We start from the raw sequence: 26,454 nt of genomic DNA on the forward strand, positions 1-26,454 counted from the left end.
CAAACCTTTCCTGTCCATGTATCTGCTTACATGTCATTTAAATTTAATAATTGTACCCGCCTATACCACATCCTGTGGCAGCTTGTTTCACATATACATGTGATAAAGTTGACGTAAACCTATGCCCCCTAGTTTTTGATCACTCTACCTTGCGGAAAGATTGGCTATCCTCCTTATCTAGGCTCCTCGTGATTTTATATAGCTCTATAAGGGAACTCCTCTGCCTCCTATGCTCCATGGAAAATAGACCCAGGCTCAAATCCTCCGGAACCAGTAAAATCCTCATAAATCTTCTTTGGGTACCCTTTCTAGTTTGATGACATCCTTCCTATAGCAGGGCAACCAGAACTCTACACAGTATTCCAAATGTGGCTTTGCCACTGTTGATACAGCTGTATGACGATGTCCTGACTTCTGTACTCAATACCCTGACCAATGAAGGCAAATGTGCCACATGTCTTCCTCACCACCCTGTCCACCTGCGTCATCCCCTTCAAGGAATATTCCCTCACCCCTAGGTCTCTCCGTTCTCCCACACTCCCCAGGGCCCGACCACATACTGTACAAATCCTGCCATGGTTTGTCTGACCAAATGGAACACCTCACATTTATCCGAATTGAACTCCATCTGGCATTCCTGTTGACCAGGATCCTGTAGTAATTGTATATAACCTTTTCACAGTCCACTACACCGTCAATATTTGTGACATCCACAAACTTACTAACCATGCCTCCTATATTCACATCCAAATTGTTAATATAAATAATAAACAACCAGGGACTTAGTACTGACTATTATACACCACTTGTTGCACGTCTCCAGTCTGAAAAACACTATCACTACTGTTTTTTATCTTCAAGCCAGTTTTGCATTCAATTGGCAAGCTCACCCTGAATTCCATGTGATCTAACCTTCTGGATCTGACTCCCAAGCAGTACCTTGTCAAAGGCCTTGCTGACGCCTATGTAGACAACATCAACCACATCATCAGTATCTTAATCTCACATTTTTAAGCTCTGTAATTCCATTCGAAAACAGCTCCATTTCCTCACCGTCCACTGATAAAACCATTCTTAAAACAAACCTTTTGTGACTAAATTTTCAATCATATCACTCAATGTCTCCTTATGCAGCTAACAGGTGATGTAACATAGAGCTGCACAGCATGTGAACAGGTCCACCTGGTCTGTGTCTGAAAACTAATCCCATCTACCCACACACGGTCCACATTCCTTTATTTCCTGCCTGTTGATGTGGCTCTTAAATGTTGCTGCCATAACTACTTCCACAAAGTCTATAATATGTTCCAGGAACCTAGCACAATGTGTAAAGAAACTAGTCTCATAAATCTCTAAACTTCACCCCTCTCACCTTAAAGCATTGCCCTCTGACATTTAACATTTCCTGGAAAAAAAGATTATCCACCCCATCTATGCCTCACATAATTTTACATACGTCACTCCTCACTCTCCAAAGCTCCAGAACAAAAAAATCAAAAGTCATAGGCTCAATCGTCCTATTTCACTTCCTCCGACCTTCTCTGCATCATTCATAGCCTCTGACTATGAAAGATGTCCTGTTCCATGCAGTGCTTGTCCTTGGAGGTCAGTAATCATCCAGAGATTTTAGTGATCAGATAATGTGTGAAGTTTGGCGAGTAGGATTCACAAGACATGCATACGATGGAGTAGATATCGACTGGGATCAAATAATCCCAGTGGAAAACAAACTGCTGGAGGCACTCAGCAGATCAGGCAGCATTGTCAGTAATGTCTGAAAAAGGGTAGCGACCCAAAATAATGGGTCAATTTCCCTCCACCGAATCAGCAATGACCTGCTGAATTCCTCCAGCATTTTGTTTTTTTGCTCAAGATTCCAACATTTGCAGTCTCTTATGCCTCCAATATGCCCTTTGCTGACCTTATTCACAAAGCAGGTGATGAGGGCAAGTGTACCAATAACAGAAGCAGCTTGACACTGGTGATGTTCCCACAAATGTGGCGGTCACAACTCCAGATGGAGGACTGCACCTGGATTTCCCTGGTCTACAGGATTCGATGAGCTCAGGTCAGCTTCCATCGCCCTTGGATCTCCCACATTGCAGATCATGGACTTTGGTGGATCGTGATATCGAGGACAAAGTGTTACTGATCCATCGGAGCTTGTCCATATCATAAGAATACAGAACAGAATAAGCGATGGCCTGACTGGTAGAATCCTAAATCATGTAACATTAGCCAGGTCCATACCTTGGCGGTATTCAGAACTGTGTTGGGAGTTTGGATCAGGAATGAATGTATATTCAAGATCAGACAATTTTACAGTTTTCTTTTAATATAAAAAGTAATTCATTAAAATCCATTGATGTTTCTCACCACAAATCCAGCATCTCAATCAGTGATCCAAAACAAATCAATGGAGTATATACTGGTACCCTACTTCATGTCACCCTCAGACGCCGATTGTTTGTAGCGCTCTTGACCCATCAGTCCACACAATCACTTTTACGTACCACCAGGGCATTAGCTTGGGAGAACCCAGCTGCCCCTGGTCTCCACTGATGTATCTCCAGCAACAAATCACTACAAGGCTCACCATGGGAGGGCTGGCATTGGGGCAGTGGAGGGCGAGTGCAGCTGGGAGGGCGTGTGCAGTCAGTGCTGGAAACTGGAAGCACCTGCTCTACATGTTGACAGAGCACCTAGTCTCCCTCGTCACCACCTCGTGGAGGTAATGCATGCTGCTATCTCTCCCTTTCTGTGTTTGGATACACAGCACTCCCTGATCCAGTGATTTCTCCATGGCGACAATCTCATAGGTTGCCCCAACAATGGCCCACACTCACTATATTGTCGAGAGTGCAATCCCAAGACCCACCTATCCCCAACGACACAGGCCAACACAGCCCACCCAACACCATTCCTCTCTAATAGCCTTCATCGTCAAGCCCTGGGGAAATTCATTGCCGGATTTGCTTAGGACCCCAACAAAGCAGCATTGTTGATTACACTTCCCTTTATATTTAGTGCTATAAAGACTTTAGTGTTGACTCAATTTCTGGGAATGCATCTTGAATGCTAAGCAAAGGTACCAGTGTAAGGTAGAAGTAACTGTACACACACACACACACACAACCATAACCCTTCCACTTGAGTGATAACTTACCGAGACCCTGGTGAAAGACCCTGTGACCCACTCTTTATTTATAGTAATTCTCATTGTTCCACAGCACTGAACCCTGGTCTCCTGCACCGAGGCAGGGCTTATCGTCAGGGAAGAATGGGTGAAGTGGCTGGTGGGAGGGAGGGGGAGGGGGAAGAGCACTCATGGAAGAATGGCCACATTAAAGGCCAGTCACAACAGACTGGAAATTGGGAGATCGAGCTGAGAACCAGTGAATATCCCCGAGGTTTTGTTGGGAGGGAGGGAGGACCAACACAACTGAGAAAACCAGTCAAGACCCAGAGAGGAAGCGATTCTGCTCCATAATTTCCACCAGATGACTGACTGGGTCCACCCATCTTGTCCTTTTAAGAATGTGGGGCGAGTCTGTCCTCTGATCCTAAAGGTAGACTTTGAGCAGCGGAGCTCCTGATGAGTCAGTCTCGGTGTCCTGAAGAGAATCATCTTTTGGGATTTCTGGAGGAAGAAAGGGAACAATAAGGACTTTTCAGATAGAACAGTTAGAGTGATGGAGGATGGGATGTGGAAACTAAACAATATTGAGGCAATGTCAAAAGCACAGCAGATCAAAGGCAAGGACTACAGAACCTGGAGTAGGTGAAATGTACAGATTCTGGTTAAGGAGGATCAAAGAAATGGATGTGTTAAGGAGAAAGGTGAGGCATAGATGTAGAACACAGGGTGGGGAGGCAATATTGAAAGATGAGTACAAGGGATGCGAAGAGAGAAAAGAGAAATAAATTAATAGAGGTATGGGATGTGAGGAGCAAGGGACCTAGATGGAACAGACAATATTGAAGGAGATGAGTGCAAGGGATGAGACAGAAATAAATTAATGGAGGTATGGAAAGTGAAGAGCGAGAGGAGGAAGAAGAGGATTTAGCGCCAGCAAGGTAATTAATTAATGCTGACAGAGCAGGGATGAATGGGATTTTCGAAATGTCAATTTTGGTGGTGACCATGTTGCATCTAAGTACTTAGATTGATTTCATGTATCCATATTATATGAAATTAGCATTTTTTATTGGGAGTAGTTTATTCTGTTTCCTCTTTTTTTAAGGCATTCGTGAGTAACTTGAATTTGTTTGAACAGATGTTGCAATCAACACCTGCTGCAAGTCTACACATGCTTATTCCCACCTCTAATTCAGAGGCCGACACCGAGCTGTTACTGGACCTGAATAAGTAAACGTATAAAATATAAAGGGGCAGGGTTCCAGTTGTGGCTCTCAGGCCTACGCACCCTGCAAACCGGGTCTAGTTCACTGAGTTAGAGACTAGGAACTTCTAAGTCACTTCTAAGTTCGAGACACTCGACTGTCAGTACCACAAAGTTCAGGAATTACCTGGGGCAGCCAGTCCCTGCAATTGCCTTGCCTTCAAATCGAGCGGATCCACGACTGAAATCTCCAAGTTGAGATCTAGATATAAACAAAGTTTCAAGTCATACTTCTGCAATCACAACAGCCTCTAACCATACTTGAACTCTATGGATCTCCCTAAGGTTACAGGCTATCCCCGGGTTACAAATGCCCAACAACAGACACCCCATACACTAGCAAGCTCCCATAATAATATCATTAAATTTTAAAGTCTGACGAACATACATACATTTTTACGAATGGCAGCAGAATTCCAGAACCAGGGGACACCGTCTAAGAATAAAGGGGTGGCCATTTAAAACTGAGGTGAGAAGAAACTTTTTCACCCAGAGAGTTGTGGATTTGTGGAATTCTCTGCCACAGAAGGCAGTGGAAGCCAATTCACTGGATGAGTTTAAAAGAGAGTTAGATAGAGTTATAGGGGCTAGTGGAATCAAGGTATATGGGGAGAAGGCAGGCACAGGTTACTGATTGTAGATGATCAGCCATGATCACAATGAATGGCAGTGCTGGCTCGATGGGCCAAATGGCCTCTTCCTGCACCTATTTTCTATGTTTAATTATATTCCCTTCTCTCTTTATATTTTTAGCAATTGTTCTCATCGGTCTTCTATGTTTTTGATGTCATTCATTATAAATCATGAATTACCAGAGGGATTTTGTGTATTTTTCTGACAGACAAAATCGACTTACAGATGGCTGAAAAAAAAGGGACCCACTTGGGGCTGCCTATAATGTAACCCCTGATCCAGTCTCCACTGTCCCAAAGGTACCTCTCATGACCACTACTGCATGTCCACTGCAATGATCAATCCAGTTCCAATGCCTGTGCTGCAATCCTGATCATTTAGGCAGCCCAGACCCTTCATGCAATTCATGTACTTGAATGCCAATTTGGTCCTTGCCCTCAAATGCCGACAGAACTTCCAATGGATCTCTAGCATACCTCAACATGCAAGTTCAGTGCAACCCCAACCTTAAGTGCAGCTCCAGTATACCTCAGCCCTCGATTCCCAACATATCCTCAACTCCCCTGTGCAGCCACTAATGGCCATTCCCTCACCATCACTTGGCAGAAAAGTCTCTGTTTGAGGTTTGGCATCAGTGGAGGTCAGACTGACCAGTCTTTCCTCACTGGGCTCTTGCACATTACGCTTGTTTTTCTTGGGTTTCCGGGTGCTGATCCGGACTATCCCGGTCACTATTCGGCATTCCGCGTCCTTCTCGTTGATCTTGTAGCCCTTGGTGATGCTGTCGATCAGCTCGCTGATCTCACTGCTCTTGCTGATGAAAGTGGTGTCAGACGTGCACTGTGCCAACATGTCAATTTGGTGGATGCTGAAGAGTTCCAGCAGCTTCTTGTTAATGTACTCATCTAGCTCCGCGCTGGACATCGAGCCGCTCAGTTCATTATTCTCCAGATCCTCCTCCAGGAAGGAGGGGAACTCATCAGAAAGGCGCTTGTGAGAATTTGGCGATGTGCTTCCAGGGCTCTCGGACTTCTGAGAATTGTAGATGTGCAGGTCCTTGCGACAAGAGTCCGTAGACAGACTGCTTCTCCCCTTGTCCCAGATCACCTCTTCCCCACGCAGCTTGATGTCATAATAATTGAAACTATTGCCCGCAAGGTTGGCCTTTTTACTGGGGTTGGGGTCGGAGTTCATAGTGTTGGTATGTGTTGGGTTTGAAACATATCTTAAAGTGGCCGTCTCAGTAACTTTAACATCTGTCGATGACTCTGTGGCCTTGGTACACGGATTATAGCCCCCAGGGTCTGCCTTGTACACTCCACAAGTCACCACGCAGCAGAAGACTGCTTTGAAGGTCTGCCACGTAGCACAGGTTCCCAAGCCACACGACACGCACAAGTCCGAATCGTCCGCATTCTCCGCCGACCCCGGGATGAACCCGATGTTTTCTGAATTGTTCCCATTGGAATCTCTGGGATCCGCTTTGCGGCTGGGACTTTTCGCCAGCGGTTTGCCTTCCTTCCTCTGGGGTCGCCTGTGGTCCGGCGTCGACTCTTCGTAAACTTCCAGACTCAGGGAGTCCACGGAGACGGGCGGCAGACCGGGGGGAGCGAGCAGCTTCCCCCTCGCCGTACGGTCAGCTGGCTGCGATGTGGCTTTCCGCTGAATGCCTTGCATGGCCGAAACTGAAGGATCTGTGGGCCACAAGGAGGAAAGACGTTACTTAAGAACAACATTGTGCACAATTCTCAAATCACTGGGAACAGAGCCAGAACAAACACACCAACATTTACAGTCATTAAAATAGTTTAAAAGATAACATAGTTTGCCTGATTTCAAAGGGAAGGTCATGCTTGGAAAACATTCTTCCATTCTCTAAACCTTCTACAAATGTGTTGGTAAGACTAGGATAATGTATTTGAATATTAAATGGCCTTGGGTAAGATACTGTACAGTCCAACCAGAGCAGGTGGAGTCAGGCAACACAATGTCTAGCAAGCCAACACTCCCCTTGCAGCTGAAGGAGATGCACTCTCTTCTCTTCCCACCATCCAGAGAATCTTTTTACCAACTACAAGGCTCGAATGTACATCTCATAACCACAAGCAATAACTGCGGTGAACAGCAAGGATGAATTTATGAGGAAGCTTGACAAACAAACGTGCCAGTAGAAATTGAAGGAGATACGGTTAGCTCAAAAGGAAGAAATGTAAATAAACATTGGCAGAAGTTAATGGTGGAGTTTAACATAAAAGGTCAGATATACTCTGTAGCTCAGTCAACATGTGTGGACAGAGAAATTGAGCTAATATTTCAGTTGATGATCTTCAGAACACAAGATTGGAATTCAACATTATGCAGTTCTGACCTGGTAACAGAAGAAAGGTCATTGATAAAGTAGCTGAAGATGATTAGGGAGGATACCATCCTGAGTAAATAATACTTTTTGTGATCATTGTTATGAATCTTAATTCCATATTAACTACTGAATTTAAATTCTGCAGACAAATTTTAAATCATGTTTCTAATTTGCTGTTTTAGGACTCTGGGTTACTATTCTGGTAACTTCACTGGCATGCCACCCTATGCAAGTATGAGAAAAGGAACAGCGATCACAGTCTGAAGTATAAAGGAAAGATAAACCCAATTGTCTTTGGTGCCCACCATAAACTATATTGCCTTCAATCAACTTAACTCTTAACAATGCAAAATAAACCAAACAGTTCACAACCCACGTGGTCCACTTCACTATAAGAGGAGCATCAGAAGATAGATCTAATCCATTACAAATGTCAATTCTACCTCCATAACATCTCCTAAATCCATAGCTGCCTTGGCTTATCTTCTGTGGAAATGCTCCTCCATTTTTTTTAAATCTCCACACTTGAGCACTTCTTGACTGGTCTTCCTTAGTTCTATCCTCTGTAAACGTGAGGCCATCTAAAACTCTCTAATACACTACACCTGTTCGCCCAACAGCTGCTGGCTTATTGGGCTGCATTGTTTTTAACTGGGCAATATTTAAAATTCCATTCCATTGCCTTGCCTCTCATCTCTGCAATCTGCAGCAATGTAAGCCTCCCAATTCTGGCCTTAAACAGGCACCACCACTGCACCATTTGCAGCATTACCATCAGCTGCAAGGCCGTTCAACACTGAACACGTACTACAATGCTTTTAAGTAACATGCTTTCAAATTTAATTTGCTAATGTTCACATGAGTTGTCTTATGATATTTTACCACATACAGGCTGTCCCAGATTATGATCACCTGTCTTATGGGCACCCCAGCATATGAATGAGCTCCCATAAAATTAAATCCTAAAGTCCAACATACATTCCTACAAAGAGCAGAACTAGTTTCCTCTCTCCATTTTAACAATTGCTTTTTCTTATCATTCCTGTACACTATTGATGCCTTTTGTTACAATACTGTGGATATATGGTTACCACAACAAGTGCTCTAAAATATCCACTCAAAAGATAACATTTTGTTTCTCAATATAAAGTTCAATGGAATTATTAATTGGATTCACCAAAGCAATCATCGAACCTGCAATGCCTCCTCAATGCAAAGGAAATTGAATGCAACATGAACAGCAAATTGAACAAAGTGCAAGTGAACCACTGTTCCATACAGCAGAGAACCTGTTGCCGTGATAATGGCAACGAGGGAGGTGTGGTTTCTCCTGGCTTTGAACAGAAATGTACTGGAACAAAAAGGGCACGAGGTGTAGATAGCTGAAGAGTGGACCACGGTGTAAAAAGTCCCTTCAGGATGCCGAGACATGTTTGGTGTTGTATCACAGAGGAGATGGTGGAAATGGTGGAACACAACTGTTCAGTACATTGGCAGGGATTTGGGGATGAATGAAGACGACAAGATTAATCCCATCACCAAGGCGCAGGGAGCAAGGAACTACAGGATGTGGGACGCTCACAAACTGTTGCTCACAGAAAAGGGAAGTTTTTGGCTAAAACATTAGAAGACATATTGGATGCTGGAAGCAGAATGAATAGAGAGTGATAAAAATATGAAAATTGAGTTGCGATCTTACAGTAAGTGGGGTTGGGAGAAGCATAATCAAGATAAGAGAATTGGTGCGATCACAATTGATACTATTTGATGCCGGTTTTTAAATAAAGTGTCGTGGTTACCGGTGTTCGAAATGAAGCAGATGACATGGAGAATTCTTCAAGAAGTTAAAAGCCTTTATTTGCAAACAACGGCTGGAACAATCAGGATGTCAACCATCTGACTGCCCACTTAGTACACCGGGCAGCCTATTTTTATAGGGTTATTCTAAACCTTATCTCCTTTGCATTACCTCATACCCACACTCCCTTTCTCCCACACTCCCTTTCTTCAGTCCTTCATTGCTTTGCAGTACCTGTTTGTCCCGCCACCATTAAATCCCATTCATTGATGAATGTCCGCATCCCTTCTGATTCTGCTACCCTTATCATCAAGGCTAAAGCAAAGGTACAAGCTAAAGCAAAGGAGTGTTATACAAAGGAGTGTTACAGAGACGTGTCAAGGGCACGGAATGTCTAGAGTGCCTTAATTAGTTACAGAGAGGCGCCTAATGCCTAAGCAGTTACAAACCTTAAACAACAATGTATAAAAGAATGCCGTAACAATGTCTAATGTATAAAATAATAGCAAATAATATCATGCATAAAATAATATTCTCCCATAAAAGCAGCTAATATTTGTCCATACCCTGCACAAGGACATCCATTGCACGTGATTGGACCCTGACAGAAATAATCTTCAGTGTCCACAATTGACAGAAATTCACAAAGCAAAATAATAGGTGGATCCCAGAATAACCACTCCTGCATTGCCACTTTAAGTGACTGGAAAGAAACTGGATCAATTGGGAAACAAAAATCAGGACAAAGTGCAAACAGTGCTGCAGACAAGTGGTCAGATCTCTACTAGGCCCTTGCTGTGCGCAGAGAGGGACAGGAAAAGGGGAGGGAAAAGAGGAGGGAAAAGAGGCGAGGATGAAACAGGGCTAAGAGAGGGTCTGCTACGTGAATGTGTGGACAGTCTGGAGGAAGGGGAGTGGGAATTGCATTTGTTTTGCTATGGAGACTAGATTTAGAAATGCCCAGAACCCATGCCAGTGATATTCTGTGGGCACTGGTTGCAGCTTTCATTCACCCATGTCGAAGGCACATAGTCACTGAACACAACTCTCCCCAAAAAGCCTGTTGTTGCCTTGTCTTTTCAAAGTCACAATTCAGTTAAAAGTGGCAAGGCAAGTTGAAAACACTTAGCATTGTAATTAAGATTGTTAAACAGAAAAACAAGGAAGTCATGCTAAACTTTGCAGATCATTAGTTAAGCTTCAGCCGGGCGACCATGGGCAGATCTGGGGACCACATTTTAAGAAGGTCATCAAGGTTTTGAGCAACAAGCCGACTACTGGGATTCACAGCTGTGTGGAGAGATTATGTAACCATGCATTGTTCTCAAACAAGAACACAGGACAATACAGCACAGGAACAGGCCCTTCAGCCCACATTGTGCCAAGTACGAAAACAAACAAATCTCTTCTACTTAAATATGATTCATATCCCTCCATTCTCTGCATATCCATGTGCTTTTCTAAAGGGTTTAGGTGAAATCTATTGAAGGTATTCAAACTTTTGACAGAACACAAGGTGAAATTGTACCCCCGGTTCAGAGTGTCAGTAACCAGAGTTCACAATTAAATAGCAAAAGAACATGAAGGGAGTCAAGAAGGGAAATGCTTTCACAGACAGGGTGCTTAAGATCCGAACTGCACGACCAAAGAGAACGGTGGAAGCATTTTCCACAGGATAGTTCAAAGGGTTGTTTGTGCATGTGGATGGAAAGACCAATTTGGAGGGTAATGGAGGAAAAAGCAGTACGTTCATCTAAAACAAACAAGCTGCCCAACACAATGCACTGCATATCCACCTTCTGTGCTGCAAGATTATATGATTTTATACCTTCAGGCATTTGTCACCAAACCAGTTTGAGATGACTAATATACATTAAATCTATTCCAAGCTCTAATTCAGGCTCCAGGCGATTGAGTCTATTGCTCATCTGCTGTTTTACTGAAAGAAAAAAGTGAACACACAAAAAGAGACAGTCATTTATGCAATAATTTACCAATCTTGCTGAAAAGCCATTAGCATTCTGACAACAGGGCGGCACGGTAGCGCAGCGGTAGAGTTGCTGCTTTACAGCGAATGCAGCGCGGGAGACTCAGGTTCGATCCTGACTACGGGTGCTGCACTGTAAGGAGTTTGTACGTTCTCCCCGTGACCTGCGTGGGTTTTCTCCGAGATCTTCGGTTTCCTCCCACACTCCAAAGACGTACAGGTATGTAGGTTAATTGGCTGGGTAAATGTAAAAATTGTCCCTAGTGGGTGTAGGATAGTATTAATGTGCGGGGATCGCTGGGCGGCACGGACTTGGAGGGCCGAAAAGGCCTGTTTCCGGCTGTATATATATGAAATATGAAATATATGAAATATGAAATATGAAACACCGATAACCTATCAACATTTCTGAAATAATTTGTAGAGGTAATGTTCAGACAACAATGCGAATCAAATCAGAGGTTTACCAAAAGCTCTGGCAAAAAGATGATATATTGGAGCATTTTCAAGAGGGAGAGTGTAAAGCAGAGGAGAGAGCTCTTCAGGAGGAAACCCCAGAGCTTCGGCCCCAAGCTGCTGAAAGCAGAGCCACCGACAGTGGAGCAAAGAAATTCAGGGATGCGCAAGGGGAAAAATATTGGAGAAGAGGTGGCACAACGGTAGAGTTGCTGTCTCACAGTGCCGGAAACCCAGGTTCAATCCTGACTACGGGTGCTGCCTGTACAGAGTTTGTACTTTCTCCCTGTGACCCCGTGGGTTTCCTCCCACACTCCAAAGACGTGCAGATTTATAGGTTAATTGGCCTGTAAATTTCCCCTTGTGTGTACGATACAAAACTGAGATAACATAGACCTTGCAGCGCATAGTGAACACTGCTGAGAGGATCACTGGCGCCTCACTCCCAACACTCCTGGTCCTTTACACCACCCGCCTCACCCGCAAAGCATTGAGCATTGTGGGTGACCCCTCCCACCCCTCCAACAGCCTCTTCACCCTCCTGCCTTCAGGGAGAAGGTTTCGCAGCCTGAGGTCGAGCACCACCCGACTAAAGAACAGTTTTTTCCACCAGGCTGTCAGGATGCTGAACTCTCTCCCCTCCCTTCTCTCCCCTGCCCCCATTGGACCTGGACTTTAACACCACACACACACGCACATCCAGCACCAGACACTTTTTTTTAATAACGCATTTGAAGTGACTATATTTTATATTTTATGTTGATTGTTGTTTGCTGTGCCTTTTTAATTTTAACTTAGTTTTATGCACTTTGTTCCTCGGGATTGTGGGAAACGGTATTTCGATTTTCTTTCTGTGTAAACTGGCTGAGGATTGACAATAAAATTGACTTTGACTTTGACTTTGAACTAGTGTACGTGTGATCGTTGGGCTTGGTGGTCCATAGGGCCCGTTTCCATGCTGTATCTCTAAACAATTAAACGTACAAAGGACTCAAGATTAGGCTATAGATTGGGAGCACCAAAATAATTGGTTGATCGGAAAACATCTACGTAACAAGAGCTGTTGAATGGGATTATTATAGATGAGTATTTGATGGTCAACACGACATGGTGCGTCAAATGCCCATTTCTGTGCACTGTAACTCTGTCAAGGATGAAGATTAAATATATTGCCCTGGCATATCTGCAACGGATAGATGTCAGGTGGGAGTAGGAAGTGATGATAAAAGTGATGGGAGACTGGAAGAAAGGAAATAGACCAGGAAACCGAATAATCAAGTGGGAGGAGGCAAGGCGTAGATGAACAAGGTGATAGAAAAGTTAAATGGGCCATCGTCAGTTGGCTGACGGTGGCAACTGAGAAATGGAAGGGATCTGGGAAGAATGGCTTAGGAGAATTTGGGAGAAAATTGATTGGGCAAGAACTACGATGCAAGACCTTCTCGATCTAAGACGTTTGGGCATGAAATTATGAGGGGGATAGATGGGTGAATGCATAGAGTTTTATTTTACCCAGAATAGGGGAAATCCAAATCCAGAGGACATAAGTTTAAGGAGAGAAGGGAAAGATTTAATCGGGACCCGAGGGTCAATTTTTTCACTCAGTCGATGGAACTAAATGTCAGGGGAGGTATTCGAGGCACGCACTATTACACAGTTTAAAAGTAATTTGGACAGATACATAGATAGGAAAAATTTAGATGAATATGGGCCAAATGCGGGCAGATGGGATATCGTGGTCAGCATGGGAAAGGGGTGTCATTACTGATTACGATAAAGGGATGTTTCAATGCTCTCTCAGAGAAGAACCCAATAACTGGAAAGAAATCAAGCAATAAAAGGAGAGGAAAGATGAGAGTGCAAGGAACTGCAGATGCTGGGTTGCAAAAAAGACACAAAGTGCTGGAGTAATTCACGGCGCCACGCAGCATCTCTGGAGAACATGGATAGGTGACGTTTCGGGTCGGGGTGTCCCAACCAAACCAGTCCGAAGAAGGGTTGCGACACCAATGCATGTTCTCCAGAGATGCTGCCTGACTCGTTAAGTTACTCCAACACTGTTTTGTTTTGAGGAAAGATGGGTAGTGATTGAAAGCTCTGAGAGAACTGTTGGACCATGTGTTGATGTAGCTAACCGTTTGTACTTCTAGGTCAGCTTTATTGAGAAGGGTGCAGTACATCAGTAGAGTGAAGCATTTACATTGCGAGTTGGCGTAGGAGTGACAGGCAATAAACCTGACAGTGAGATAAGTGGATTCCTTGCTCTACCATTAGTAATTATGTTTTCAACTACTCCAGGGCCAATGCTCTGGAAATTCCTCCCAAAACCAGTCTGTCCACCACCCTCCTTCTGTTAGATGCTCTGTAAACTGCTTCTTTGCCCAGAATTTGTGTGATTTGTTTAGTTTAGTTTAGAGATACAATGTGGAAACAGACCCCACTGAATCCGCGCCAGCCAACGATCACCCCACGCATTAGTTTTATCGTACACACTAGGGACAATTCACAGAATGAACCTAAAAAACCTGCACGTCTTTGGAAAATGGGAAGAATCGGGAATACCCAAGGAAAACCCGTGGGATCACAGGGAGAAGGTATAAACTGTACTGACAGCACCCGTGGTCAGGATCGAACCCAGGTCTCTGGTGCTTTAATGCAGCAATCCTACCGCTGTGCCACTGTGCTGCCCAATTTTGAAATGAGAAAATGCAAGCTCAGGGTATATGTACGGGGTGTACATGTGACCATGGTAGAGAGCCTCAGTAGAAGAGTGACCTTGGGCTAGTAAATGTCAAGAGGCTGAACTCACTCATATTAGAGACAAATGTTGGTGTTGATTTTTAAAACAAGGAGATTTAGGTCCTGGATGAGAAGTCTTGCTCAAATGTATGGAGCCCTAGTAAGATCAAATCTGGAACCTGTACACACCTGCACTTCCCTTAGAGCTCAGCAGGTGTTCCCAGGAGTGAAAGCACCAATGAAATCAGCACTGAAATGCATCATTACTACATTATATACAGTCAACAGAATCAAGGGCCGCTCACACTCACAGTCACTCTCTCTTCTCCCCTCTCTCATCAGGTAGAAGGTACAAAAGCTTGAAAGCTAGTATCACCAGTTTCAAGATTGCTGCCCACCCCCACTGTTATCAGACTCTTGAACAGAGAGAGATGCGGTGCTGTGTCAGACAACTGGCACAAACCATGGGCTGCCCCACTGGTGCATGGTGCTGAGCTGGGAACTTGGCACAAATCCAGTAACAAATCATCCCATGGTGCACTATGGACGGTGTGAAGGCTGAACTAGGGTGATGCGATAGAGGGATTGCAGCCAAGGTTCACTAGATGGAATCCTGGATGGAGATTTTTCATACGAGGATGCACCACAGAAAGCATCTTATCCAGATGTACCACAGCTTGGCATGGCAACTGTTCTGCCCAAGATCGCAAGTAATTGTAGAGTCGTCAACACGGTCCAATCCGTCGCACAAACCAGCCTCCCTACCATCGACCATGCTGCCTCGGGAAAGCAGCCCGCAGAATCAAGAACCACTCACATCCTTGTTCTTTTCTCCTCCCCTCTCCCATCAGACAGAATGTTCAAAAGCTTCAAACCACATACTATCAAATTCAAGAACAGCTTCTTCCCTGCTACTGTCAAACTCTTGAATGAACCTCTCGTATGCTGTTCTTTTCCCGATCTTCCAATCTACCGCTTGTGGCCTTTGTATTTTTTTTAATCTGCACTTTCTCTGCAGCTGCGACATTATATTCTGCCCTGTTTATTTTCTCTTTTGCATGACCTGTTGTACTAAGGCAAGGTTCGCTGCCCCTGACTGGCAAGCAAACCAACCAACCATGGTACACATGACAATAATTTTAAAAAACAAATCAAACTAATTAGGCAGAGTAGGCCTATACTTTCTTGAGTTTAGTATAAGAAGTGGAAGTAGCAGAATTATTATGGGACCTGATCAGGTAAATGTCTGTGGAGCTGATGTTTCTCCTGCCCCAAGGATCACAGCCTCAAAACAAGAGTTTTTCCATTAAGAACTTTCTTCAGATGGTGATGAATCCTTGGACGTCACGACCCAGGCATCCAGTGGAGGCTCAATCACAGAAGGTATTTGAGGAAGAGATAAAGATTTTTAGTCTTTAAGATAATCAAGGATGTTGTGCAGAAAAGTGGCACCAAGATAAAGGATCAGCTACAACCTTATTGAATGGCAGAGCAGGAACAAAGGGGTAGAGGGGCATACTCCTAGTTCTCATGTTTTTTTAAATAATTAATTGCTTTGATAAGGTAACAAAGGGGATGAATGTGAAAATATGTGATACAATAGCCTTGTTTTCATTCACTGTGTGGGAACGAGATCATTGCTGGCAAATTACAGCCTGACTATAATCACCTTTGACAAGTTCCAGGATTTAGATCCCGTGATGAAAAAGCACCTATGCATTTTTAAATCAGGATGGTGAGGGTTTTGGAGGGACGCTGTCCTTGTTCTGAAAGGTAGGAAAGGTTGTGGGTTTGGGACAAAGTAGCCCTGGCAAATAATTGTACATGTTGTGAACAGCCACCGTGCACCAGTGGTGGAGTGTGAACATTATTATCAGATGGGGTGCCATTCCAGCAGGCTGCTTCATTCTGGAGCCTGACAAACTTCCTGAGTATTTTTGCTGCTGCACAAATCCAGGCAAGAGGACAATATACACTATATAGTTTAGTTTATTATAGTCACGTATACGAAGGTACAGTGAAAAGCATTTTTTGTTGTTGCGTCAACAGGGCTATACAGGATTGCAATCAAGTCGTCCACAATGTACAGATACAGGATAACGGGAATAATGCTTAGTGCAAGATAAAGTTCATTCAAGTCTGATTAAAGATAGTCCAAGAGTCTCCAACGATGTAGACATTAGGTCAGGACCGCTCTCCAGTTGGTGATAGGATGGTTCAGTTGCTTGTTGGAGGTTGGGAAGGAACTATAGGACAAACATCATCGTTTGACTTGCGCCTTGTAGGTACTATAGTTAGAATGCTTTGTGGGAAGGAGGTGAATCAGTCACCTCAGAACATCCCTGCCTCCCACTGGCTCCTGCAGCTGATTAGTTGGGTGTCCAACCCCTTACAATGGAAGAATCATAGAGGAAGCAGCTGAAGATAACATGGCTGCAGATACTGAGGAAGAACAACATACTGGAGTTGAGATGTGTAGGAAGGAACTGCAAATGGTGGTTTACACCGAAGATAGACACAAAATGCTGGAGTAACTCAGCGGGTCAGGTTCTGGAGAAAAGGAATAGGTGACATTTCGGATCGGAACCCTTCTTCAGACCTATTCCTTTTCTCCAGAGATACTGCCTGACCCGCTGAGTTATTCCGGCTTTTTGTATCTATCTATACTGGAGTTGAGTCCCTGATCTCCAGAGCCACAAGCATCTTCCATTGTGCAAGTTACGACAAGAGTTACAGACAGCATTACCCTTAATGTCCAATGCTCAGTTTCACCAAGACCCACTGGCACTGTGTCCACTCAAACCTTGCCTTGATGTCAAGACAGTTTCTCTTGCCTCAGTTACAGCATTCAGTTCATTTGTCCACATTCAGATAAAAGGCTCTACAGAAGTCCAGAGTGAATGGTTTTGGCAATGCCCCAATCGAAGCATTGGAAAGCTGGTTATTGGCCATTCAACAGCAGAGTTAATGGCATCTTCCATCCTGTGGTTGAGGATTGGCAGTAGACTGATGGGTTTATAATTAGCTAAACTGATTTGGGGCTGTTTTTTTGTGGTCAGGACATTCATGAGCCATTGGGGTAACCAGAGTCGACACACTGCTATGTCTGGAGCAAAAGTCTCCATGTCTATAGATAGACAGAATATTGTATTGTTTCATAGTCACAACTATCCCTTAATATCACATGGCATGAAACAAAGTGGCTAAAGACCAGGGCAGCACAGCAGTGCAGCGGAGAAGTTGCTGCCTTCCAGCACCAGAAACCCAGGTTCGATCCTGTCAACAGGTGCAATGTTTGCCCATTTTCCCAATGTCCACATGGGTTTTCACCGGGTGCTCCGGTTTCATCCCAAGTTCCAAAGATATGCAGGTTTATAGACAATAGGTGCAGGAATAGGCCATTCGGCCCTTCGAGCCAACACCGCCATTCACCGTGATCATAGCTGATCATCCACAATCAGTACCCCGTTCCTGCCTTCACCCCATATCCCTTGACTCCGTTATCTTTAACTGTATCTAACTCTCTCTTGAAACCATTCAGAGAATCGGCCTCCACTGCCTTCTGAGACAGAGATTTCCACAGATTCACCACTCTCTGGGTGAAAAGGTTTTTCCTCATCTCGGTTCTAAATGGCATACCCTTTATTCTTGAACTGTGGCCCCTGGTTCTGGACTCCCCCAGCATCGGGAACATGTTCCCTGCCTCTAGCGTGTCCAATCCCTTAATAATCTTATATGTTTCAATAAGATACCCTCTCATCCTTCTAAATTCCAGTGTATACAAGCCCAGTCGCTCCATTCTTTCACCATATGACAGTTCCGCCATCCCGGGAATTAACCGCTTCACTCCCTCAAAAGCAAGAATGTCCTTCCTCATATTTGGAGACCAAAACTGCACACAATACTCCATGTGTGGTCTCACCAGGGCCATGTACAACTGCAGAAGGACCGTTTTGCTCCGATACTCAACTCCTCTTGTTATGAAGGCCAACATGCCATTAGTTTTCTTCTCTGCCTGCTGTACCTGCATGCTTAGGTTAATTGGCTTCGGTAAATTGTCCCTAGCGTGTAGGATAGAACTAGTGTATGGGGGATTGCTGGTCGGCGCGGACTCAGTGGGTCGAAGGGCTTTTCCACGTCGTATCTCTAATTTAATCTAAACTTACCTGACTTCTGGATTGACAGGAAGGAACAGAGGAAGTCACAGTAGATCCTCCATTCAGCACTATCGACTGAAAATGGTTACAAATGGTTTAGCTTTGCCTTTGGCACTTATACGTTCGTCCCCACCATTACTGAAGAGGGGATGTTCTCAAAGTCTCCTCCAGCTGCTTAATTATCCACAAACACGCTGAATGTAGCAAGACTGCAGAACTTTGATCTGATGCGTTAGCGTGGGATCACTTGCTGTGCATTGCAAATGGCCTTGGCTGTTCAGCGTGCACGTAGCCTTCTGGTACAGCTCGAGCAGGTTGGCATCCCGTAACAAAGGGTGGTCATTCACCTGAAGGATGAGAAGAACATTTTTCCTGCAGAGGATGTCAAATCTTTGAAATTCTCTACCATAAACAGTTATGGATGTTCGATCACTTATATTCTAGGAAGAGCTATTTCGATATTACCAGCGCCATGAGATATGGGGTTAGTGTACAAAGTGGCAACAAGATAAAATATCAGCCACAATCGTATTGGATGACCAAGCAAAAGAGAGGACAAGTGGCCTACTTGTGTGCGTTTTCTCATGGGATGGCTATCTGCACTATCCATTGAATGGGGTTATTTCTCTAGCACAAGAGCAACAACAGTGCAAGGGTTATGCCAGGATAAGTGGTTGCAGAATGTGGGGAATGTTTGTAGTCTTGTGGTCTGAAGGCCCAGAGTTTGTCATGAATGTTCACCTTTGCGTTGCAGGTTATTGATTGAACTGATTGAAAGATACAGCATGGAAACAGTCCCTTTGTCCCACCAACTCCACTCCGACCATTGATCACACTGTTTTCATGTTATTCCACTTTCACATCCACTCCCTGCACACCAGAGGCAATTTTACAGAGGCCAATTAACCTACAAACCTGCACTTCTTTGGGATATGGGAAGAAACCCGAGCAGCGGGAGGAAGCCCGCACTGTCACAGAGAGAACGTGCAAACTCCACACAGAGAGTATCCGAGGTCAGGATCAAACTTGATGGTCTCTGGCGCTGTGAGGCTGCAGCTCTATCAGCTGCGCCTCTGTGATGTTATGTTTGCGATCTATCCCACTCAGCACAATGGTAACTCCACACGGGTACAGAGGAGGGAGACCTCGGTATAAAACAAGATCCTATTTCTGGTATTCTGCAGTGGGCACACGTTACTGCCTGCAGACCCCGAGTATAGTTGTCAGTGTCTTTTGATCAAGGATTCCCAGGTCACTTTGAACATTGACATTTCCCAATCACTCAACATATAAAAAACTCTCAGCATTTCTGTGATTTTTTAAGCACAATTGTCAACACTGAACTCTGATATGTAGTTGGTCACTCTCTCTGCCTATCTACATTGCATGGAGTATCTCTGCATCCTAATCACCGCTCGCGTTCTCCATTAGTTTTGTGCCATTAGCGGGATTCGGAGTGCAACAATTACACACACAGCCTCTGTCGGTGGCTGAAACAAATGAACCAGCAGGCCACTTGTTACCTGTGGGCCCATAGTGTTCTATTGGGCTGATTGATTAGTGAACACCTGACAGATGACATTCAATGTAAAACTGCAAGGTGTCATGTACTCAGAGAAAAAACTAGAAATTAAATGGCACCATTTTAGAAGACTTAGAAGCCTCTGTTTAAATCTTAGAAAGTAGCAGTATGCTAACATAAAGGTCAATAAGGAACACATGGTCTTATAAACCCAGAATCCTAACACATAGGAGCAGAATTAGGCCATTTGGCCCATCAAGTCTACTCTGCCATTCAATCACAGTTGATCTATTTTTCCTGCCTTCTCGCCGTAACCTTTGATGCCCATACTAATCAAGAACCTATCAATCTCTGCTTTAAAAATACCCAATGTCTTGGCTTCCAATGAATTCCACAGATTCACCACCTTCTGGCCAAAAGCATTCTTCCTTATCTCCATAATACATCATTATCATAAACAGGGTCAGGGTACAAATGGCATAAATATATAGAGTACTCAGCTCCCACTGATGCCTAATGCTGGAGATCACATTTTAAGAAGGGGTGGAGATTTGGGAGAGGACAACAGAGGATTTACTGGAAGGATTCGAGTGAGAATGGAGTACACATCTCCGGATCTATAATCCGTGGACTGACAGAAAGAGCTGCAATTGCTTTCCCTCATAGCACAGAAATCCAGCTGTTTAAAATCACAAAAGGTTAATACAGGATAAATTAAGGGAAACTATTTGCAATGGTTTAAGTGTTGGTAATAAGAGTGTGCGGATTGAAGGTGATTGCCAAAAGGATCAGGGAGAACAGGGAGAAAAAACCCATAACAAATAGTTGGGATTTGAAGCGTGGCATTTCATTGGAAGTGATTATAGATTCAACAGTAGCTTTCTGAACTGTGGATAACTGGGCTGAGAAATTAACCAAAGGATACGAGGAAAGAGACAGGAAGAAAAATTAACTGGATTGGGCTATCAAAGACCTGGTACATACTTGATGGGTCAGATGGTCAGGCCTTTGTACTGCACTATCATATAATTCTGAATAATATTAATGTACGCACAAATATGCAGTTGGCAAGTTAAGCTTCATTACTTTTAAAATATGGTGACTGAGACTTCTTACTTCAATGTACGGCTTTTGTTCCATTCCTCATCAGGGACAATGCAGCCAGTTCTCAGTACAGCCCTGATCTGTATTGAAACATGAACCCCAACCATCTAACTCAGAGACCAAAGAGCCACCCACTTCAGGCACAGACTCAGTTTGTGTACAATTAGTTTCAACGTCATATAACGGATGTTAACAATAAAATTAGCTTGGGATAGTCAGACATCCCTGAATCATCTCCAATTTTGTTCCAAACAAACTGAAGTCACTCAGCACCTGTCCAGCTGCCTTCACATAACTTTATTCAACAGGCATTGGACCAGAGTCAAAGTTCCATTCTGTCACAGAGACATTATTGATAATCTCATGTCCTTCTGATATTATTAAACAAGCAATCGTTCTGCTCCGTCGATTTCAAATCTTCTACCTGTCAAATGAAGCAATGAAAAGTGCCTCTCTATTCTTCCTTCACTGATCAGCAGGATACAGACAACAATTAAATTGCTAGACCCATGAAAGGTGGTCAAATTGAAAAGTTAGCTGGAGCAAAAATCAAACTGTCCAGAGGAAGGTTCTCGACCCGGCACAGCGACTGTCATTTCCCTGAGTTCTCCAACAGTTTGCTTTTAGCTCCAGATTCCAGCATATGCAGTGACCCGAGTCTCCTTTAAAGTTATCTGTTTCTCTCCAGTAATGTACCTGACCCGTTTGACCTTCCACACATATTCAACTGTTACTGCAAATACGCAGCACTTACATGTACCTAGTGTTTTAGTATTTAAAGGATACACAAAGAACTTTTGGAAACAAATAACCTCTTACATTTATAAAGCATCTTTCACACCCTCATTACTTAGAAATAGAAACATAGAAAATAGGTGCAGGAGGCCATTTGGCCCTTCGAGCCAGCACCGCCATTCATTGTGATCATGGCTGATCATCCACAATCAGTAACCTGTGCCTGCCTTCTCCCCATATCCCTCGATTCCACTAGCCCCTAGAGCTCTATCTAACTCTCTTTTAAATTAATCCAGTGAATTGGCTTCCACTGCCTTCTGTGGCAGAGAATTCCACAAATTCACAACTCTCTGGGTGAAAAAGTTTCTTCTCACCTCAGTTTTAAATGGCCTCCCCTTTATTCTTAGACTGTGACCCTGGTTCTGGAATCCCCCAACATCGGGAACATTTTTCCTGCATCTAGCTTGTCTAGTCCTTTTATGATTTTATACGTCCTATAAGATCCCCTCTCGTCCTTCTAAACTCCAGTGAATACAAGCCTAGTCTTTCCAATCTTTCCTCATATGATAGTCCCTCCATCTCAGGGATTAATCTTGTAAACCTATGCTGCACTGCCTCAATAGCAAGGACATCCTTCCTCAAATTAGGAGACCAAAACTGCACACAATACTCCAGATGTGGTCTCACCAAGGCCCTATACAATTGCAGAAGGAATTATTTACTCCTGTACTCAAATCCTCTCGTTATGAAGGCCAACTTGCCATTAGCTTTCTTCACTGCCTGCTGTACCTGCATGCTTACTTTCAGTGACTGGTGTATAAGGACACCAAGGTCTCGTTGCACTTCCCCTTTACCTAATCTGACACCATTGAGATAAAATCTGCCTCCTTATTTTTGCCGCCAAAACTTACACAAGCACTTTTTGATCTCTGGTCTCCGTTGTAATCCGGAGACCTCTTCATTTTTCTCCCTACTGCTCATCAAGACTCAGTGCCATCAAGACTAGGGTCTGCAGTGCTGGGTCTGTGCAGGCTCACCCTCTGATGTGTAATGATGGAACGCAATAACATTGTACTGTCGCCATTCAGGAAGTATGCCAAGAAACAGCAACCGAGCATCAGGATGTGATTATTTCAAACAATTCCTGTAATATTTCAGCTGGTTTCACTCCTGTTATATTAACAGCTGCTTAGAGAACATTATTCAAATTGTCTAACAAAGTTGAACACCAAAATCAAGACTGCAGAAGGCAGTTCATTGTTCTGCTGCCTGTTTACCTGACAATTAAACACTCTTGACTCTTTGAAGTGGATCATGTGGAGGCAAAGGAGATTAGTTGAACCTGGCATCATGTTCGGCACAGACATTGTGTGCTGATAGAACAGTACAGCATCGGAACAGGCCTATGTTCTATCTTCTCAAAGCAAAGAGAGAGGTCAAGGTGACATTGCCACATTCCAAATGGTTGGACATGCAGCTGTGGGAGTCTAATCTGACAGCAGGCTCTCCCAAAAACGGGCAACCACAGACATTTTGCCCCAACACAGCATAGTTCCCTGCCATGCATGTTTCTATCCCAGACAAAAAAGACATTTTAGAATAATAATCAAACATTGTCATGCCATTAGGAAAGTTTAATCAGGCTCGTTATTCTAAAAAAGAGAAGGTTCAGGGATTTCTGATAATGTACATGTTCAGGTGGGATGATGTTGTTGTTTACATTTACAGAAAGTTTGAAATTACTTTGCCATAAATACAAGACAATGAATATCAAAGTCCAGTAAGGAGTTAAAGAGAAAGTTACTGTTCCAGAGACATGCAAATCACTGTTACACAGAGCAGTGAAGGAATAGAGCACGGGTATATTTAATGGAAAGCTAAATATGCACAAGGTGAACGGAATAGAAGGAGATGATGGCAGGATTAAAGCATTAGCAATGGAATGAGGCTTGTATAGACCAAATCCCAACATAAACTAGCCGAATCATATGATATGATCCAGTCCTAAAACATTGCACAACTGGAAACTGAGCTGCCAGAGGAATGGTGGGTGGAGGAGTGGAGAGTCAGTTATTCTTAGAAATAAAATGGGGTTTGGGGCGCAGCTGTCTTACCGTCTCCATACATTCACCATGTACAGGCTAGCAATGATACCAAGAGCTCAGGCTCCACAGCAACCTTGGGCAATCTTAACTGAGTGCCAATGACTTCATCCGCACTGACTCACCGGAACCCTGACAACTAAGCTCCTCCAAATGAAATAGCCTGATTGCAACCTTGGACACATGAACATTCTGATAAAGCAACCAAATCTAGTTATTCCTTAAATGTTAAGTAACTCAAAACCATGGGTCATAGAGTGTTCAAGAACTGAAATCACAAAACCAAATTCACTAAAACTGTTAAAGTGTGACACAAAGTGCTGGAAGTATCTTAATTGATCAGGCAGCATCTCTGGAGGACATGGATAGTGATATATTGTGTGGGACCCTCTTCAGATTGAAGAATAGTCCTGAAACCTATTCATGCCCTTCAGAGATGCTGCCTGACCCAATGAGTTACTCCAGCACTTTGTGTTCTATGTGATATTCCACCATTTGCAGTTCCTTGCATCTACAGTCTTGGTATGAACATGGGGTAAACTGAATAAAATAAAACTAAGCTTGTACTTGTTTGAGTTGAGCAGATTAAAGGATGATCTGGTTGAAGTGTTTAAAGATGATTAAAGAAACTGATAGGATAAAGAGAAATACGTTTTTGCTTTGGGATGTGAGGTGGGGAGGCAGAGTTACTGAGCTAAGCCCAGAACTACATCATAACAAAGTCAGGCTGTTGAGCAGCAAAGTCTGAAAAGATTCCTACTCAAAATGTCTGCTTGAATGCTGGAACACTTTCCCCTCAAGCTGGCAGGGTGTAAATCTCAAAACCGAGATTAATATATTTTAAAAAAAGTACCAAGGGTCTAAAACATTACAGAATTAAGTTAAGTGGATGAAGTTAGATGTGAATCAGCTATGATCTTATTGCCGTTGGTCAACATGTATCAGTTCCCACATAACAAGAGCCATCCCAAGGCCAGACATTGACAGCAAAATTAATCACAGACTTCCAACACAAGCAGAACATTTGACTGATTAGAGTCACAGAGTCAGCAGGAGATACAGCATGGAAAAGGCATTTCAGCCCACCGAGTCCATTTATACTAATCCTATATTAATCCCATGTTCCGATCAGTTTTCCCAAATGGCTAAAAAGAGCCTTGGTCTACCATATTGACTGCAATTTAAATATATTTTATTTGCTGCAAAAAAAATCATTCCTGCCCTCCTGAATTTGTTGGATAATTATAACAGGCATTTGAAAATACTGAAGCAGCAACAATGCTGCTTTCACACAATCATCCAGATCCATTGGCAGCCTTGATGAATCAAGGTCAGCACCTTCTTCCAAGCCAAGGTCATGAGCAGCAGCTCTGATCACACCGCACAAGCTTCCGAGGGCAGGCCACACCATCCACATCCCAACACCAGACTCACGGAACAAGCTCTCCACTCTGACTGGCATCACATCAGTTTCCAGGAGGCTAGAGAAAATGCCCAAGGATCTCCTCAAAGCTTCCTTAGAAAAGAAATGTGACATCCTTGCTGTCTCATAGAATCTCTGAGCCAAGACTACTCTAGGTGGTAGAAAAGCAGCCCAGAAAAATTATTATACTTTGTCTGCAAGGCAATGCTGGAAGTTGGAATTAGCTCAGGTAGCTCTTCCACAACCAGCATGGGCAAGATGGTCGTATGGCCTTCTGTAACCTATATTTTCTATAAATCTGTTCTGTTGTGCACAGGTCTGAAGAAGGGTTCTGCCCCAAAACGTCACCCATCCTTTTTCTCCAGAGATGCTGCCTGAGTTACTCCAGCACTTTATGTCAATCTGTGAGACACAGGTTGGATGCCATATTCGCGTCATCACAATATTGACTACAATTTAAATATATATTATTTGCTGCAAAAAATAAATCTTGAAAGGTGTTACAGAAATGCAAACCCCCCTCTTTGATTCTTCCTACTGGCCTCTCTCTCCGCATCCCACCCCCCCCACCCCCAAATTCCTTCCCTTTGCTCTCTCTCCTGTTACCTTCCTTGTTCACATTCTTTTACTTTTTTCCTCCTTCGCCCATCTCATTCCAGACTTCTCTTCCACTTTTCCCTCACTCGCCCCTCTCTCCCTCTCTCTCTCTCTTTCCCTCTCCCTGTTGCCCTCTCACTCCAGAGTTATTACATTTCCCTATGGAGTGGGGGGGAAAACAAAAAAGTTTTTCACCAACAAGAGAGAACTTCCCAGGGCTTGGGGGGCAGGGCCGCAGTTTCCAGATCCTTACCATAACACGCTGCTGGAGGCGAGGCGAGGCCCCGCTGAGATCGCCTTCCGCGACCAGCGCTGCTCCGGGTTACAAGCCGGCCGCTGCCCCACTCTCTGGCCCGGGTTTCCCTGTCGATCCCGGTCTGTCCCGCCGCGTCTCGGCAGCTCCTCACCTGCACCAGGTGAGCACTGACGTCACCGGCCG

At 43.9% G+C, this 26,454-nt stretch overlaps 1 protein-coding gene across 1 annotated transcript; it reads right to left on the reverse strand.

The window, feature by feature from the left end:
* Window positions 1-2,381: 2,381 nt before the first annotated feature.
* Window positions 2,382-26,454, reverse strand: LOC144606758 (keratinocyte differentiation factor 1-like). Its single transcript, XM_078423104.1, has 4 exons — window positions 26,269-26,454; window positions 5,630-6,730; window positions 4,531-4,605; window positions 2,382-3,640 (listed from the first exon to the last, which is right to left on the reverse strand). The coding sequence occupies exons 2-4, from the start codon at window positions 6,711-6,713 to the stop codon at window positions 3,564-3,566; spliced, it is 1,236 nt and encodes a 411-aa protein (XP_078279230.1). The 5' UTR covers window positions 6,714-6,730; window positions 26,269-26,454; the 3' UTR covers window positions 2,382-3,563.

This window comes from Rhinoraja longicauda, chromosome 27, assembly GCF_053455715.1.
Source record: "Rhinoraja longicauda isolate Sanriku21f chromosome 27, sRhiLon1.1, whole genome shotgun sequence".
Lineage (NCBI taxonomy): Eukaryota > Metazoa > Chordata > Chondrichthyes > Rajiformes > Arhynchobatidae > Rhinoraja > Rhinoraja longicauda.

Bases quoted from the DNA above. Each gene is read 5' to 3' on its own strand.
- LOC144606758 (XM_078423104.1), bottom strand. From the start codon at position 6,713: ATGCAAGGCATTCAGCGGAAAGCCACATCGCAGCCAGCTGACCGTACG. The intron at 4,606-5,629 runs GTGAGGGAATGG...GTTTATATCTAG, and splicing joins GACTTTTCTGCCAAGTGATG to ATCTCAACTTGGAGATTTCA. The intron at 3,641-4,530 runs GTAATTCCTGAA...TTCTTCCTCCAG, and splicing joins GCAGGGACTGGCTGCCCCAG to AAATCCCAAAAGATGATTCT.